Source organism: Calliopsis andreniformis, unplaced genomic scaffold (assembly GCF_051401765.1).
Source record: "Calliopsis andreniformis isolate RMS-2024a unplaced genomic scaffold, iyCalAndr_principal scaffold0022, whole genome shotgun sequence".
NCBI lineage: Eukaryota > Metazoa > Arthropoda > Insecta > Hymenoptera > Andrenidae > Calliopsis > Calliopsis andreniformis.
The window spans coordinates 3,081,274-3,099,468 of NW_027480432.1; the positions used below are offsets into that span (position 1 = coordinate 3,081,274).

At 45.7% G+C, this 18,195-nt stretch overlaps 2 protein-coding genes across 4 annotated transcripts in view; one reads left to right on the forward strand and one right to left on the reverse strand.

Moving 5' to 3' along the window:
* Positions 1 to 18,195, forward strand: part of Nudc (nuclear distribution C, dynein complex regulator) — a 73,735-nt gene that overhangs the window by 2,939 nt on the left and 52,601 nt on the right. The window lies entirely within an intron of this gene.
* Positions 1 to 18,195, reverse strand: part of LOC143186737 (uncharacterized) — a 51,805-nt gene that overhangs the window by 1,738 nt on the left and 31,872 nt on the right. Inside the window, exons 1-2 of one of the 3 annotated variants that reach the window (XM_076390469.1) lie at positions 13,042 to 13,223; positions 644 to 826 (exon numbers count right to left, since the gene is read on the reverse strand). In XM_076390469.1, coding sequence (XP_076246584.1) covers positions 644 to 826; positions 13,042 to 13,107 — 249 coding nt within the window. In that variant the 5' untranslated portion in view covers positions 13,108 to 13,223. Of the gene's footprint in view, positions 1 to 643; positions 933 to 13,041; positions 13,224 to 18,195 lie in introns of those variants that run through there. The other 2 variants (XM_076390470.1, XM_076390468.1) reach the window with 2 other exon arrangements.

Sequence of the window (18,195 nt, forward strand, 5' to 3'; positions counted from 1 at the left end):
TAAGGCTGCAGTCTTAAACTGTTCTTATTTATTGTTAGAAGTCTCACTTAGATTTGAAATCCAGTCAGTACAGTAATTTTTGTCTTACACTGTGAGGTGATCTGTAGTACTTGTTCAGTTTTTGTCCATAGTGTACTGAAGTTGGTCTTGTAACCCGTATGTTCAGAAGTACGCGAGTAGGAAGTCCAGTTCTGGGATTAATAGTTCCCTCAGTAGTTACGGATAGTGTTAGAAGGCTTTTTCTGAAGTTCATCCGCCCGCGCACCTGAAACTCAGTTGTCCTAAATCTTATGAGCGTACATGTATACAGAAAAGAATCAATCCTTGGACCAGTCAGTCAGGGAGGTTACTCTCAGAAACCTGAGATTCAAAAAGTTTTTGTATCAAAGTGAATTCATTTATAGAGACCTGAAAACTCTCTTATTTCCTCAAGTGCATCCTCCCATAAATTTCCGAATCAATCATTCTCACTTTCTATTGAAACTTTCTACCCAAACCTCATCTATCTCTACTTCTGGAAACTCCCGACCGCAAAAGAGTCGCTCAGTGTCCCAGTCATGTCTCTGTGACCTGTCTATTCCCTAATGAACTTTATCCCCTCGCAACTGTTCATCGTTCTCGTCTGCCCTAACGATTGGCTTACGTGTGTGCTGGCGGTAGAGCCTTGCGACGACGTGGATCCTCGCGAGGGCGAATTCGGGTGTAGATGATGAGCCCAGCTACCATTTTCACTGTCCCTCTCGCTTCGTCCGACCAAGGACGGCCTTGGGATGTGCCAGGAAAGCGGACTGGCCGCTACCGCCGTCGTAGCCGGCGTCGCCTCGATCTGAAACCAACGTAAATCGACGTGAAGCTTTGATTGCATAAGCGATAATGTCGCGCCGATTACACTTCTCCGCCTCGCCCGCATGTCCTCCACCTGCAACCGCGTGTCGTTTATCTGTCGCCGTGGAACATTACTCTACATGTAGTTACGGTATCTCTGTTTCATCTGTTCCCTCGCCAGGCCGCGACCGCGCGATTGACCAATAAGCAGAGTAAGTGGCCACTTAAAACGGTGTATTTTTAAGCTGAGGGACCAACCATCCCTCCTTCGTCTTTGGAGTTCCGTGACACTTCATGGGTCGGTTGGTATTAGCCCTTATCATATGTAGTTAGGGTCAGGGATTCCCATGCTATTTCCTCAGCACAGTCTAATTGAAATTTTTTAATTTTTAGATGTACAAAATGTCTTTAAATTTGTGTTTCAGTTTCTGGAAACATGTATGTGAATTGTGAACTTAGGGAATGTAAGGAACTCGTTTATAAGATCACTCTTCGGATTAACTATTTGAGTTTGAATTCTCAGATCTGAGGATCACATGAAGTGAAAGAACAATTCCAAGGAAGCAAGTGTGCCTCTCTCAAATTGTATTATTAGTAGATGTCCACAACGCATACTAGTTTATTTGACACGCTGAGGGGGTTAATTAACAGCCCAGCGGCGGAAATTCCATTGGTTTTGTGCGTTAACTAATCAGCATTGTATTCTCAGTTCTTTTCTCTGCATGCTCGCGTCATAAACAAACTTTGCATACCAATCCCTGGGTTTTCGAAAGCGTGTCGCAACTTCTCATTGTTCTAGCGGCGGTCCCATCTGCGGGTAGCCGTGGCTGTGTTTCACCAGCTATGATGCACTGAATGCAATGCGTTTGGGTGTCTCTCGAGAAAAGCGTGTTCGTTCTCAGGGACAGTCTGGCTAGATGAGAGCGAATCTAGGTCCATTTTCATCTGCTACAAATATTAATCACAGTACCAGCAGAGATCAAGTATTCAGAAATTACCGAAGTTTCTTAAAGAATATTAACATGTCCACAGTCCTATGACCCATATATGAGTCAGGAAGATTCGAACGATCATTTTTGACGATATTTCCATCAAAGTTTAGTTAGATTTTTATTGAAATCCTCATGGAGCACTCAAAAATTCAGATGATATAATTGAAGACATAACACAGAGGTTTTTCTGATCAAAAATTGAGTGCAAAGTAGTCTCAGGCCCTTTCCCTCGCATATGAAACTAGAAGAAAATCGGAAAAGCAAGTGAAAAAGAAGCAAAGCTTCTGTATTCTTACACGCGTCATGATTTCGCGGCACTGCCTATCCTCCATCCTTCACACCGAATCTCCGAGAGCAGTGATTGCGTAGATCTCGAGGAGAGGGAGGGTCCCAAGCGGTGGGACTTCTCGAAGGAAGAATTTCGGCGTGCATCGGGGGGCGCCTGTCTCTGGACATTCCGGTTTGCTCGTTGCACAACATCGGTACTCTCGAATTCCGCCGTGGCCGTTCGTTACGTTCCACGTTATTTTTTGCGTCGGGGCCCCGCGCGTTTCGTTGTCGTCTCCGTCATCGGCGCGTTTCCTCGGTTCGTGAAGCACGGTCCCCGCCGCCGAGGTGCACGGCCGCGAGGCGTGTTCAGGGCCAAGCGCGAGCGAGCCGCGATCGGGCATTTCCGCGACTTTGACACTGGAGGTCCCCAGCGGGCCCGGGGCCCACGTACACGTGCGTACATGCCGATTACGCCAGTTAATTGGCCATTTTCGCACGTAAATCAGCAGCGTTTCGCACCGCGGTGGCCTACCTTCGCCGCTGGCCGCCGCCCAAGGTCCACCGAGGTCTCTGCCTTCTTTTTCGTCCCCGCGAGCACGCTTTTTCACCTGGCCCCCGTGCTCCAGATCGAAGGTATCAGAGGGCCCCTAATGGAGCCGCGGCCGAGACTCGACCACGATTTATGCATCCTGTCCCGGGTGTGGTCGATTCAGAAAATAACATGGAAGCAGCCTTGCGACGGCATTTTTGCCGATCGGGCCCAGATCTTCCGGGACCAGCTGAGTGTTCCTCGATCGAGATACCCGCCTGGGGAACAATTTCAGCCGCGTGATCGATCGATGACGCAGATCGGGAGGAAGGTCCTTCGATCGGGGACTTTTCTACTGTGACTTTTTTACTGTCACGAGAGATTTGGTATCAGAAGACATGGTAGCGTTTCGATGCCAAGTTGATGAGTCCATCGTACATATCCTAACTTTATCTGAAACTTATCTCTTTGATGTCTCAACAGGCTTGGTATATGCTCTCAATTTATAAGCACTTTCATTAGATAAAGGCAGTATAAGGTTTCGAATGAGACCGATTTCGATCAAATTGGTACCTTGTAGAATAGCGTATATATTCGTCATGAGCTCGCGACTAGTTGCCAACAAGGAATCTATTCCTGACCTCATCCAATATTCACAACAGCTAAATTCGGTCGAGGAGTTAATGAAAGCCGCGAGGTATTAAAAAGCGACACGGCCCACATATGGCGCAATAGATCCTAGACAATGGTGGAGAACGGCAACGAATCGGCCCAGGAGCCGAAGTTTCACAACTGAATCTCGATACCTGACAGCGCGCGGTGTCGCCAGTGACAGGTATTCGTTGCCGAGCCGGTATATCTCGAAATTTTTGCTGAGAGGAGGCACAGAGAGAGAACGGGACCGAGGAGGAGAGAATGGCCTGGGCGACGCTCAAAGAGAGGCGTCGTTAAAAATTTTTGTGGAATTCAATACACTGGTCAGCCTCGAAGCGCCGCACCTGTGCCCCACCGTAACGCGACACTCTGAAACTTGGGCTTTTTCCCTCGCAATTATTATTCCTGACCCGTGTCCGGAATATTCAAACCATTCTACCCTCTGTCTTCTCTTCTCACGCTTGGAGGAGTAAAAGAGAGGGAGCCAGCCAAAAATAGTCGCCAAAAATGTCACCTTAAATATCTATGTTGCTTCTAACTCCGCTGATTGAATAAAAATGAATCCTCCGACTGCCTCGGGCATAATTACAGTAGTCAGGAAGCGTTATCTGATCGTGGTTATCTGTATAACACATCGGTTCATCGTTCTTTGCTCCTCTCGTTTAGGTATTGCTTTCTTCTGGCTATTAATGGCTTTGAGCGTAGAATTTTGGACGTTGAAGTGGCTGAAGAGGCCTCTTCAGCCTTTTTGTTTGTTCCGTGTTCGTTTGGAAGCCAGTGACTCGGCTAGAATTCGATGTCAACCGGAGATATTCGTCAAGATATTCCGTCAATTGGTTGCATTAGCGACGCGCAAGTCGAGGATCATCTCAGAAGCGCTATGTTAATCGACACCTTGGGCTACGTTTCCTCGTTATCGATACTCCAGGGTAAAATCTGTCGCGTGTCTAATGAACGACTCGATCATAAAAAGATATATGGCACAAGGCAGCGATCGCGAATTCCATAGCTTCTCCTTGTGCAGCTTGAAGAAGATGACACTTGGGGAATTGGATTATGAGTGGACTGGGAGAATATTTCCTCGATTTGTGAATTGTGGCGATTAAACTTTGTGGTCACTGAATGGTCACATCAAGGATTCTTGTGGATCCTGTTCTAGGCAACTTCATTCTTTTTCTTTACATGATGACGTCCATTGGACCACTGTTCATCTAGAGTCAATAACCCAGTTTAGAGAATCTCAATTAGAAAAAAAGCTGCTGCTGCCGATTCAGGCTTCGTAGGCGTTTAGAAGATCGTACTATCTTCTTTTTTCACTGAATCATCCAAACCGGATTTTCAATTCACCCTTTGTGATCATAATATATTTCTGAGTTTAGAAATGGCTCAGAAGATATTTCATTCAAAATCGCTGACTAAAATAGTTTGATTAATTCTATTATATCACTATACTCGTAAGATTGCAGTATAGAGTCTCTTAAAGCAAACCTGGTCACCTAGAATGAAGGTCTAAAAAGTTACGTGACACTTAACCGCCTCCTTTTCCCTGGAAATCACGAAGGCACGCGGATCCATTACGCTCTCATATTAGTTTACCTTAACGCAGTTCCTATATAAGATTCCTAGGTTTCAGTCAAGGATGCCTTTAATAACAGCGAATATTATCCCCTATGGATTCAAGTAACACCGTGCCACTCTGCCAATATGAGTCATTATACCATCTTGCTAAGATAAACGCAATTAGTATCGCCAGCAGGATGCAGTGGACTTAATCTTTATCACCTCTCCCCTCATCCTATCTGTGTTTATCGAAGGCGCTTCGGTGAATCCACGAATCTAGCATTTTCCAGCGCAGAGGATCCCGAGGAGGTAATAATTTTAATAACGCCACAGTTTCGACACGCTCCCGTTTCCAGCCTCCACGTTCGAGTTTTCGATCTCGCCTCTCAGCGAACGTTGCCTCACAGAAAACATAAATCTACCAACCGTTTGCCGCGATCGTCTACATATTTTGCAACGCGTCCGACGCTCTCATTACATCGGACGATTGCGCCGCTCGGAGTTTGCCATCGACCAGTGAGTCGGAGAAAAATGGAAGTCGCTCGTTTACGATCAACCAAGCGAGTCCTCCTCGATCGAGCTCGTCGGGCTTATCGTTTATAATCGATACCTTGCCAGCACCTCGGGACTCCTTCAAGATACCTCGATGGTGCGTGGAAGGCAGAGGCTGCAGGTACTGCTTATTATATGATAGAGTAGATATTATTTCCTCAACGAGGGTTTAATTCACTGAAGACTCGACGAAGTATTTCGCAAGGAGATGCTGCTTCTGATGTTTTTGAGAGGCTTCGAGAGAGCTCAGTGAATTATTGCTATCTGCAGTGTCCCTATAGTTAATGAGAGGCTTGATGAATCTGATGTGGGTGTTCACGAGTTTATGAGATAAATTGGAAAGCAGCGAATTAAATTTTTTGTCGAGCCTCGGCTGTAATTTCTAAATATCCGCGAAAGAAATTAGAAATTGATTTTATCTGACAGTTGCTTCAGTCGTCCAGAATTAGTATAGCTGGTGGATCACTTGGGTCAGCTATTCTATTCAGTATTCCTCATTTCTCAATAAAATAATCGAAAGTCCCCTGAGTCTCTCTCATCTTGGGTCGCCATTCAAATTCAAATTTAATTTATTCTTCTACTCAGTCTTGGAATTCCCAGTTTCCAAAGTAGCTTTAGACGCCAGATAATCCCTCATTTCCTATTCTCTTGTCAAGGAAGCAACGATTCTCTCGAGAAGCAGGTAACAACCTGTTACAGCATATACTCCATAGTTTTGCAAATAAGCTGTTAGGTATCGGTGTTTCCCTTATTCACGACTCGCGGAAGTGGAACGTGGTTTGTCTCGACTCGAAGAGTTCCTCGAGCCTGCAACACTCGCCGAGAGATTAGAGTGCTTTTTCCGCGAATTGCTACTGAAGGCGAGAACTGGTGAAAACCATCGAACGCACACAGCGAGCGAGTGTCGATAGACACGGGACGATTCAGGAAATAGCTTTCTTCTTCCTCCCGCCTGAAAGAGGTCTCTGAAGAAGATTCTCGACGCTCGTAACAGGAGGACTTTCATTCTCTCGCCTGAGAAACCATCTTACGTCTTGAGTGTTTGCGCGAGAGCTGTACTACGGGCTTCCTTAAGAGGAAGAGTGTCTGTTTTGCTTGGACATCTTCGATTTTCATCGTAAATGCATCTATCGACTTTGTGCTTCTGATGGCAGGCATATAGCAGTAGAGAAATCTGAAGGAATTCGAGAAAATTTGAAGATTGCACAGATTTTCAATTTTACACATACTCAAATATTGAAATTTCGAAAGTATTCGAAGTATCTAGGACTCCCCTAAATTATCCTCAATTGCCTCAAGATTCAACTCCACTGAGAAGATCGTCTATTCCTACCAACACGACCCTATTTCCGTCTAAGGATGCAACATGACCGTCCCAGAATCGAAGACACGGCCCGAGACGTCTGGTGCTCAATCAATGGCGAAATTCATCGATGTATCGATTCACCTTGGTCCAAGCAATGAATCGATCCTCGATTAAACCTTAACGAGAACAGAAGCGTTCCCCGATAATGACGAATGATAGCCAATAAGGAGATCGCCGCTCGCGTATACATATCTCATTTCGATTCGTCGGTACAGCCTCTTGCCTCCGTTTCGATAGCCTTTTTTCTCGTAAATCGGCCTGGTATCTACTAATTGGCGATCAGTACGGCCTTGCCAGCATTGTACGGAAAGAGGAAGAGGCAAGAAGGACGTTTAGACAGACGCCAGTTCGCGTTACACTTTTCACACGTCTTCGGATCGCCTTCGACATTACTAAAGGAAAAGTAGAGAGACTATGGAAGGGAGAACCTTCAATTTTTAATGTCGCCGCGGAAGTAGCGATGATCGATTCGTGTTACCGCAGTCTTAAGACTAATTGCATCCGGGATCGTTAAGACGCCTCCAAGCGATCCCCAGGCGATCTGAATATCGTGAACAGCTGTCGAGACAATTACTTCGTGATCGTCGTCTCTGGTAAATGGCCATCAAGGTTATTAAGCAGAACCGCTGGAACTTTGCTTGAAATACGAGGAATTGGACGTGCTGTTTCGCGGATCATTTCACTGAATTTCTGCTTAAAGATACCTCGTTTCTTCTGGTGATCCAAGCCAGTTCCTCTTCAAGGCTCTAAGTTTTTGCTTCTTGCCCCTGAGGTCGTGAAGTATTCCTGCTGCGATCGAGATCGAAGCAATTAGTAATAGTACCCCGTTTCCACTTTGTCTGTTCACGGACGTTCTACTTCTACTTTCAGTGGCAAACCACCTTTCCACTCCTCCCGCTCGACACTTGTCTGAGTTATGCATCGTCGTTATGTCATCGATTCCGCGTGAATTTAGTTAGTCCAAGTGATTTGCACGGTCGGCTACTCCTTCGCTTTTCCCTGACCATCAGAATTCGCTAGTCATTTATCTTCATTAGCTCGCGGTCAACCCTCAGGTCTTGCCCGTAGCGATTTGTCAAACGTAACGAGAGATTCAATGCGAGTGCGTGAATTTAAAGACAGTCGGTATCTTTAGTCCCTCGATCGATGGTTCTGTTCAGTGTATTCCCTCTTGGCTTTTGGCACAGTATGTTTGTCAGAATTTTCATCAGATCTTGCATTATCATTTCTGTGTTTCCTTTTACTCTAAGAGACTTCATTAAGATTTTTTCTTAATTCAATTTTCAATATTATCCATAGTAATATTACAGTAATTCTTTACCTACGGATTAGTTAAACGAAATATTTGTCTTTCTCTGCAAGGGGTCAAGAGTCCCAAGTGGACCACAAGAATTATTTACCGATCGATTTCTACGTTGCAAATAAAACTTTCTTTTTCTTGCCCACGAGAGCTCCCGAGGCACCAAACTTTCGACCACTTTCTTTCCTCGCGCAAGGAGCGACACTCCCAAAGGACTCCATAAAGAACAAGACAAATCGTTATCGCTATGAATCGCTATCATTTATCCCGGTCGCATAGCCCGCAGCGTCAGTCACCGCCTGGATCCTCGATCATTCGTCGATCAATCGTGCCCCCTTCGATACTTTTCCTCCCGCGAAAAACTCGCGCAGGAGACCATAAATCAGCGGGCCCAGCTATAAATAATCCCAGCCGAGAATATATTGATTTCATAACGCCAGCCAGGCGATTCTGTTTGCAAATTATTGACGCGCCAGCCTCCGCGATCATTTTCACGATAAAGCACGCTGTCCGCGACCTGGCTCGCGATAATGATGATCGTCGCGTCACGTCCTCGTCATCGACGTGAAATGTCACGTTCGGCTTACACCGGATCCAGGGGAACCTGTCGTGGCGCTCGAACCTTCTCTAGGTCGTTTGGGAATGGCCGCTTCTGGTCGATTTGCATTTACAACGTAAATAAAGAGTCCATCGGAGCGCCGATCCAAAATTGCGACACCAGCCCAGGATTACGACCCACTCGCATGCTTACATTTTTTCGGGCCCCCTTTGCTTCACTGGGCCTTTTTGTGGCTCCTTTTTGTCCTGTTTGGCTTAGATCGTTTTGCTTTATACCGACAGGTATGGCGATTCTATCAGAATTTTCATGCAGATGACGTCTGCCAGCGTAATTACTCTGGCTTGTTGAAACGCGAAATAAAATGGTTTCGCTTTTGAAAGCAGATACATGTAGCTAAGATGTCTTCTGAAGTTAGAGATGATATAGGAGTTTGATGCTGTAAAAGAAGGTTCTTCTTTGTTGGGTCTGGTGAACTAGAATTGGTGATTGTGTCGCTTCTGAAAGCAGAAACGTGTAGCAGGGGTATGCCAGAGGATTATCAGATAGCGAGGTATGGAAGATGCAGAGATTGCGATCGGTTAATGGAAGAGACTAGAACTCGTTAGAGAAATGTCACAGCACCTTGAGCTGCGGAATGAAAGTTTGACACACATAGTCTCTATCACGTAACCTAACGAAATGTTTCCTCAATATACGACAGAGAACTCGTAAGAGTGAATTATGTAATTAGTCTCTGTCGCTAGGAAGTTTCGGTGTCATCATAGTTAGTCAGTGGTTTCCAGGATGTGGAGGACACGCCCTCCCAAAAATGTTTTTCTGTCGTCCAAGTAGCAACCGTGATCGATGTTGATTTCAAGTGATAAGTATCAAGGTATGACACTCTTGCAAAATTTTAGTGAAATTCAAATGACTTTCATTTTTTGACTTCTTTGATAAATTTCTTTAGTAACATTTTTTAAGAGGTATTACAATTTCAATTTCTCCAGTAGTAGATAGAAAAAATCGTGACTTTAAACTGGGTTTATTCCACTGAAAATGTCGGATCTTTTTGCAAAGTCCAGTCCTGTAAACAAAATTTAAATGTAATGGTTCATATTATCTGCTATAAAAATCGATTTTAATTTTTATCTCCTCAAATGTAATTTCCACTCGACAAGAGAAAGCACTCTATATTGCAAAATCGATTTCACCGATTATGCGAAAAGAAATCGTTTCTTTTCTTTCTATTCGGTAATAGGACCTTGGATCGAAGAAATGTAGAAGTTAGGAGTTCGTCATTTCATGGCTGTTTTCTTCGTTAGGAGTTAATGTCATCGCCTTCCTTCGCTGCTACATAACTTGGTCGACTACCTCAACGAAGATAACTGAACGAGCGCTAACTATCAAGGTGGAAAGTGAAATCCTCGAGTCCCCGCTTCCGAATCAGCTTCTCGCTTAAGGTGAACGACTGAAAATTGCTTCGGCACACCCGACGAATTAGTACTCTAATCTCCCAGGGCCGGTGATTTTATGACGCAAGCTAATTCGCGGCCCCGTGAATGCAAAAACCGATCATGGTGTGTGATAAAGGACAGCGATTTGCGGAATTAAAATTCGACACTGGGGAAATATATCGTCGATTATTTTAATGCTTCCGCTGGTATGCGAAGGCTAGCGGCCAGTTATCGAACAAGGCTGCCTCAGTTGTAAAACAGCTTTACTTTTAAAATGCTGTCACGCCTTCGTGTCGAGAAATTCAAAGCTATCATTAAAGTATCAACATACGTTTTAGAAATTTTTTTAAACATTTTTCTCGAAGAAATAAGATCAAGAAATTCGTCAAACTCTCGAGCCATTGTTCATGCATTCGAAATTATTTTTCCTCCTTCTTGTTCACATTCCCCTGGCCAGAACTGTGCCGCGCATGACTAATCCGAGCGACACACACCGTTCCGCTCGAATCGACGCGTTTTCAGCCCTGAAGTTCGGTCGCACGCATGTGTACAGCAATCGCATGCAGAAACCGAGAGCGGTCGATGATGAAACGCGGCTCTACGCGTTCTAAATTGTAGGTTCGCGCGAAAGATCGCGCTCCCAGATTAAAAGATCGCGGTCACAGTTGTAGGGGATTTCGCGTTGTCAAGTAAATGATCGATAACGAAAGGGTCCAGCGAATCGACTTCGCGAATCCTTCTCTTTCCTCCTCTTTCCTCATCCCGCTGCGTGTTGCTGCAAGGGATCCTCGCAAAGAACAGAAGATTATCGATAACTATCGATCGACGTGCGTAATGGCTCGCGAGACGAAAGCAAGTGCTTCTTTTTTGACCTTTCGGAAATGATTCGCTTTCTGCCCGATCGCGCAGGTTTCACTGCCGAATGTGTACAAGGTGAACGCAGGACATAAATCAGGATGATCTCCTCTCGCTGAAATTGTTGCTCTCAGATTGCATGTGAAGGGTGTCTCAAAATATTTGGTGAATAAAATGAATCGAAAGTAAGTGGTACTTTAGTGGGGGTATTGACTTTGATCAAGATCTTATCTCGGGTAACATAAAATTTGTGATAAAATCTTGTAATTAAAAAGAGGATTTTTCTTAGTGTTTCAAGGACCAAAAGTAAAAAACTGAAAAGGTTCATGACAGTTCTCAGATTAATTTGTGAAACGTGTCATTCCTTCCAGCTCACCTAACATTATATTTTCTCCTCTTTTTATGAGCACTGTAATGGGTTAATAAAATTGCCAGAAAACATAAAAATCACTTTCAGGTGTATTATATCCTACTTATATGGAGACACTCTGTACATGAAACATAAATCAGCAGTGTCGATCAAAGTCCCCACTCGAAAATATCGTTGTTCACAGAAGCCTTAAATACTGTAAAGTCATCGTTTACACTCAGCCTGTTCCTGGTCGTAAATTTATCGGTTAACACCGATCTTCGAATCGTTTAAAAATTATCAGCGGGTCTGGACAAGGCTCCTACGCACCCGACCAGCCACCGCCTGTTAAGGTCGTAAACGATAGACGCGCGAGGAATTATGAAACGGGAATGTGAGAAATGGCCTACAGGTACCGGTTACCAGCTTCACGAGAATCTACCTGGAGCACCATGGAGATCATTCCTGGGTTGCACTCTACCTTTATAACACCCACCTGTAGCTGCATGACAACTTATCTTCTTTTTCTAACGTAATCAGCAGGAATTCTTGTCGAGAGATTACGTTGAAATTTCAGACCTTACAGGGACCAAGAAAAATGGGCCTGCTCTTCAGGCTGAAGACCGATTAAATGACACAATTAAAAAAATTGAATTTGTGGAGAGGAGTGTAGGAAGAATAGTATTTTGTCATGTGAAAGATCGTGATTTTTTTAGTTATGCCATCGTTGCAGCAAAGGTACTTGTCATAGAAAGTAAATTACAGAAAGTGGTATGTCATAAAATGAAGTAGTTTGTATGGAAATCTCCAAACCAGTTATTTTTACTACTGTGGTACTTCCTCGAAGTGATATTTCTTGCTATGATATAATAGGGTCCACGAATATTGAGGAAGCAGAAAATCCCGCCAGAATTACTACATATTTTCCACTCTAGTGACATTCAGTAGAATCGCACAGTATCTAGCCAGACATCGTTATAAGTCAATTTGTCGCCATTCTAGACTTCCTCAAGATTTCAAGCGATATTTTTGTAAGCACGCCAGCTCAGAAAACGTAATTGCACCATGCAAATTGCAACTGGCACGCACGTTATGCTTTAGAAATATCTGGGAACAATAACGTCCTTCGTTTACCCACTGACGCTGTATGGGGCCTCACTTTTCCATTACATAAACCGTAGATGGGTGTCGGGCTTATTAAGTATTCGTAGTGAACGGTGTTACGGTGTACGCACGCACGTTGCCCGTGAACCAGAGGTATTCGACGTCTTCTACCAGAATAACTCGATTATCAAGATCGCCGTTCCGAGTTGCGAGTCGCTCTCTGTAATCGGCCGAGCAATGAACTTCTCAGGTACCGAAATAAATACCGCGTGGGCTCTTAATTATTCAGGAGATAACCATAGAAAAACTAGTTCCTGTTAGATAACGGGTAGGAAAATGTTTCCTGTAACTTTCTCAAATTTTATGAATATTTTATATAACTAGACAGCGACTTCATATTTATGTGTTTTCGAGTCTCCTCTGTTTTAGAATTCTTTGTATTTCCAATAGCTGTATGGTACTCGAAATTCTCCCAAGTCCCCTAAATGATTAATCACGCTTCCCGCCGAAGGATCACGTCGCAGATTCCCCGATCGCTGTGAAAGTCCTTCGCCAGGTAGTCACTACTAAATCTGTCCACGGAATCAAGCCATCATCGCTGTCGGAAGGAACGTCGAATAGAAAGCAGATGACGGAGAGAGGCTCGCGAGTTCCGCGATGCAGGCATTAACGCATTGGCGACATTGGACTTACGTCTGAAACGAAATCCTCGTGTCCGTCGTTGGAGGCCTCTTCCACGTTGATCCGGATTCCCGACATGTTCCGGGGTGTCTCTCCCTCGCGAAACCACTGCGTGACAATCACACTCCCTTCGATCGTGTCGAAGGTCGAACCCCTAGGTTTCGAGACGCGCACCTAGGAGGCCCACTGTTCTTTTTCCTCGAACCACCACTCCAAAGCGGCTGGTGGCCCGCGTATTCCACAAGAAACCCACTCTCGACCACCCCCTCGTAGAACGGTGCTTCGTGCGACTATCCCCGAGGACAGGCCACAGGAGTCCCAGGGAGGTGTCCTCGGCAGGAGTTCGTCGTCCTTTCTCTCCCTTCGAGCTGAGAGCAGGACGAACGCGTCCCTCCCCCGCCTGTCTCCCTCTGAACGTCTACGTGTGCTCCTCTCGTATAATCGTGCACGAATTCACAGACGAGTTGGGTGATCGTGATGACGAACCATCAGAGGCTGGTGTCCCGTGATTGCGCGTGTATTATTTTTCGAACCGCGGCCGAACCGCGCGGCGTGTCGTGATCGTCTCTCTCGCACGCGTGCGACTAGAGCCGCCGCCACATCTGGCCTTTGGACTGGCTGCCAGCACTCCGCCAGATCGGTTTTATACCTTCGTATCTCCCACCAGGGATGACGGAGCAGCGAGCGAGCGTGCCCGCGGCACGTCGATCCTGCACGCGGCCACGGTTCGCCAGCGCACCACGGCCGAGAGGATCGGGCTTTTTTTATTCCTCCCCGGACGTACGTACCCGACTCATACCAGGAACACGCACTCCGCCCTGGGAGAGCGCGGGAGGCTCCTGGGGCGCAAGGACAAAGAAGTGATCAGTCTTTTCGGGTGCTTTAGAGAAGATTGAGGGGTCCTTTCGATGAAATGGGAAGATTTGATTGAGGCTGGATGAGGGGGTGGTTTTCAGTTGAGGTGGGAAATATAGAGTTTTTGGGATGTCCTTTTTAACTTCGATCCAGGAGGACCTGGATCAAAATTTCTTTTGATCAGAATCTCTCTTTCAGTTTTGATATTATAGTACCTTTATCAGGAAATTCTTTTATCAGAATCTTCTATTTTACCTTCGATACTGAGTTACTTGGACCACTCTATAAACTAGTATAGCTCTCATCTTATATTTTGATTAAGCTTCTCAAAAAGAAGTACGTCAACTTCTTCACGCAGAGAAGCTACGCTACTACAAAGAGCCTCGCAGCCCAGCAGCAGAAAGGGCTCATCTTGAGTTACAAAAGAAGGACTTCGCTGCCCTATCGAAGCCAAGAATACGTTTCTTGACAGTGCCTTATCTCCTTTTCCTCGTCGCGTACCTGAACCAGAGGAAGTCGTGCCCACCTTGCCTCGGACAGCTATTTTATCTGTCCTCGTAACTCATTGTCGCGTCGAATAGCACCTTCGGTTTGCGTTGCCTCGAGTGATCCCCGGGGTATTCTGAATGTGAACGTTCCTGATACGCTTTCTGCGTTCCAGCGAGTTCAATATGCGCTTATCCTCTTGAGTCATCTTGAATTTTGATTCGACTCGTTTCTTCCTCGCCCCTGAACCGTTTACGTCTCTCAACACGGTCAGACCCGATTCTAAGCATGCTTTTTTCTTCCCGCGATCTGAATGACGCAGGGTCCTCCAACGGTGGATCCCAGCTACAAACCTGTTCCCAGTTTCCGGCCAGGTATGCGTAGGTACAGAAGTGGGAGGGTCTCGGTTGACGCGGTCTTCGTTGTCCTTTTGGTCTTGCTACTTCGTTTTGCTGCAAACTGGAAGGGTGGCGCGTTGACTTCATCGAAAGCTGCAGCTCTTTGTTAAACCTTTGTCGATGCCTAAGGTAGACTGTTTTCTTAGGGACTATCTCTGTGGTAGTATAGTGGAAATTCCATTTGTCTCAACAGGGGGACAAGACAATTAAGATGACTGGGTGGTTCTGATGATGAGGACTCCCAAAGTCTTTTGGATGATGGACAGAAATATTTAGAGATGAGACTTCAGCCTCTTGAAAGACTACGGTGTGTTTTTGATAGGACTATAATTGAATCGGTGAGTGGAAGAACACGTCTCCAAACTATATCTGGACCCCATAGTCAAAGCGTATTAAGTGACATAGAAATTAAGTGGATTCAATATGCTCTGACTCTAGGGTCCAGATATTCAAAATGCATAGACATTTGGTCGTAGTACACATTGAGACCAAATATCTAAAAAAAAGTGGTTTCTGGACTTCCACTATTCTTCTTCTTCACTTAAAAATCGAGCTCGCCAGAAAAAGGCATGAAACTTCCAGCACTTTCTGTTCCAAATAATTAAAGTCAACCTTGCAACACTAAATTCCGACTATTCGACTCCGGCAGCGACTGCATCTCTCCTTGGGCAAGCCTGAGGCTCAGCACTTAACTTCAATCATCGAGATCGTTACGCTAGATCGGTCGACCTCCACGGTCTCGCAAGCCTCTGTAAAGGAAGTGTAGGACGGAAGCTGGCCTCGGTCCTTGCCAGAAACAGCTCGGATCACGCACGCCTCCTGATCGGAATATTTAATGAGCCGCGGAAAGCCGCGGCGATCTAATTCGCTAATAGCCAGTGGCGAATCGAGGCCTGTCCTCGCCGCTAGAAAACCTCCCGGCTCGCGTGACTCAGGCCCCAGATCCACCTGACTCGAGGAGCTTCCGAGAAGCGATTAAAGTTCGAGGGTTGGCGGGGGCCGAGCCTCTGGCGACGACATCGACGGAGGCTGTGGCCGTCATGTCTCTCAAGGTCGAGCAGCTAGCGGACGGAACTGACAAACATTACGCAGAAACCGTTTTCCCGATGTCACCTTCGTTTCGTGGGCCCGTGCGCGATGACGCGTCGAAATTCGATTGCACCACGGGGACTGGTAATTTCCAAGCTGGTGCATCGATTATTCAACGGGCCCCAGAATTCCAGCGCGATGACGCGGCGCTGCTGACGTTAGACGGGACTCCCTTCGACGGGGGACGTAATATTGAGACGTAGATCCAGTTCCCGTATCGAGGCAGCACGCGATCGTGTCGTGACCCGGATTTTAGAAGTCGTGAATCCTGGGTGCTGTAATGGGACGTTATCGAGATACAGGCTTACCTGCCATGGGAATCTGCCTCCCACGCGACTGGGGATTATGAAACGAGTGCCCCGTGGTAATCGTGGTCTCCTTGCAATGCGAACTGGAATGCTTTTGAGGGTGCACGTGTCTGAATGCTATGGGACCAGTTAAATCTTTCAAAAGGACGCTCATGTTTCGTTGGAGATTTATCTGGGGCCTGAGACGGTTCTCAGATCGAATCGGTGTTCGATCGAATCCCAAGTGATCGTCTCGCGAAATTCGTCTCCGAAACAGAGCGTGGCGCGTGCCTCTCGCTCTGGCTGGCTGACCTTCCGCCGATTCTCGCTGGATTTTTCATAATAATAAAGAGAAAGGCATCGGTGCAGGACGGTGCGCGTATTATTGAGTAATCGCGGAGGCAAGGCTGCGCTGGTATAAGGATAATCGGTTAATCAGTAAATAAGGCGTTACTTAATCGTATGAAAGGAGAAAGGTGTTGATTATAATGATAAGAACCGCGGATAATATTATCCTGTTTCCGGCGCGGGCTCCCACGCGATTCCTGCTGGAGAAATTGTGGAAAATTTTCTCGTGTGTCAGAATTCATGGTGGATACAAGGAAAAGGAGATCGCGAGGATTGTGTTTTCGCGAGGCATGTCGCGTTTCCTGTGCGCGATTCACCCGATAAATATTCGACAGAGGGGAACCGAGTCGCGTGTAACACGCGCCAGGGAAAAATATAGCGATTTCGTCGCTTGGAACATCGTTGCTCACCGAGCTCCATCGTTCGACGATTCCCACACTGATCCTCCTCGCGTTCGTTCTCTTTTTTCTTTCTCTTCAACATGCCGTAAATCCATATTGTGCCGAGCCAAGTGTAATTCCCTCTGTCAGCGGATTATATCCGTGCCAGAGGAGGTAATTAAACTTATTAGTTGGCTTTCGTAATTTATGATTAATCGTCGGTGGCCAAGACACGAAGCACGAGTTTATCGGTCTTGGTTCATCGGCAGAAAACGGCGTATGGCAACCCTCCCGGTTTTTTCAATAAATCTCTAGCTGCCAATTCGATTCGATCATTTTTCTGTTGGCTATGATTCCTTTGGACAGCGTTTAACACTCGTAGGTAATTAATGAATAGATTACTGGTAAGAGTATAAGAGTGATGGTACTATGATGCAAGTAGAATGCTTTTAAATTTTACTGCAAAAGGTGTGTTAATTACTACTGTGCATGATACTAAGATTAAATTAAAATTCATCTGCTCCCACTAGACTATATTTAGAAATGCATTCCATTGCACAGTGAAAGAAGATGAGTTATTTTACGAAAGGGAGAAACGTGGGTCACGTTGCAGTAGAAATGGCGCGTTTGCGTCAGACAAAAAAGATCGATGAATTTCGTGGTTAATATCTGATATTACAGAAATGTTAACAACTCTGGAAGCTACAAGGATTACAACTTCTTTCTGAGTAGAAATATTGCCAAATATTTCCGTTCCCAATTACGATGCAGTGATTTGCATAATTGCACGTGTGAAAGGGACCAATTTATAAAGAAAGTCTTCATGAAAGAATTTACTCAGAATAAATTCTCTTCATTCATAGATCTCAAAAAAAGAAATGACCATTACTCATATACTCAAGCTTGAAAAGGAACAAATTAAGACGAACAGCAAAATTACCGTATCTAAATCGAATCATCATGGATCATAAAGGATAGCGTCCTTCGAGAGCTAACGATCTCGAGTCAAGGGACGCCATGTTCCCCGCCATGGCGGAAGCTAATTCCTCTTCCCTTCAGGGTGTTTTTTCTGTATCTGTTCGCGACCATAACTGCCCGTTCTATTCGGCTGCTTTTGGCCGAGCAAGGCCAGTCTTTTGACAGCTTCCTGATCCATGTCGCGCGCCTCTGGGCCTGCGTGCACAGCTCGAAACGCTCGCCTGTATCGATCATTTCCGATCGCGGGCAAGGTCGAAAGGGATTGGCCACTTCGATCTTCCTCTTTGCGTCCCCGCATACGTTCTCTCGTCCCTGTCACGATCTCCTACTACGAGGTTCCTTCAG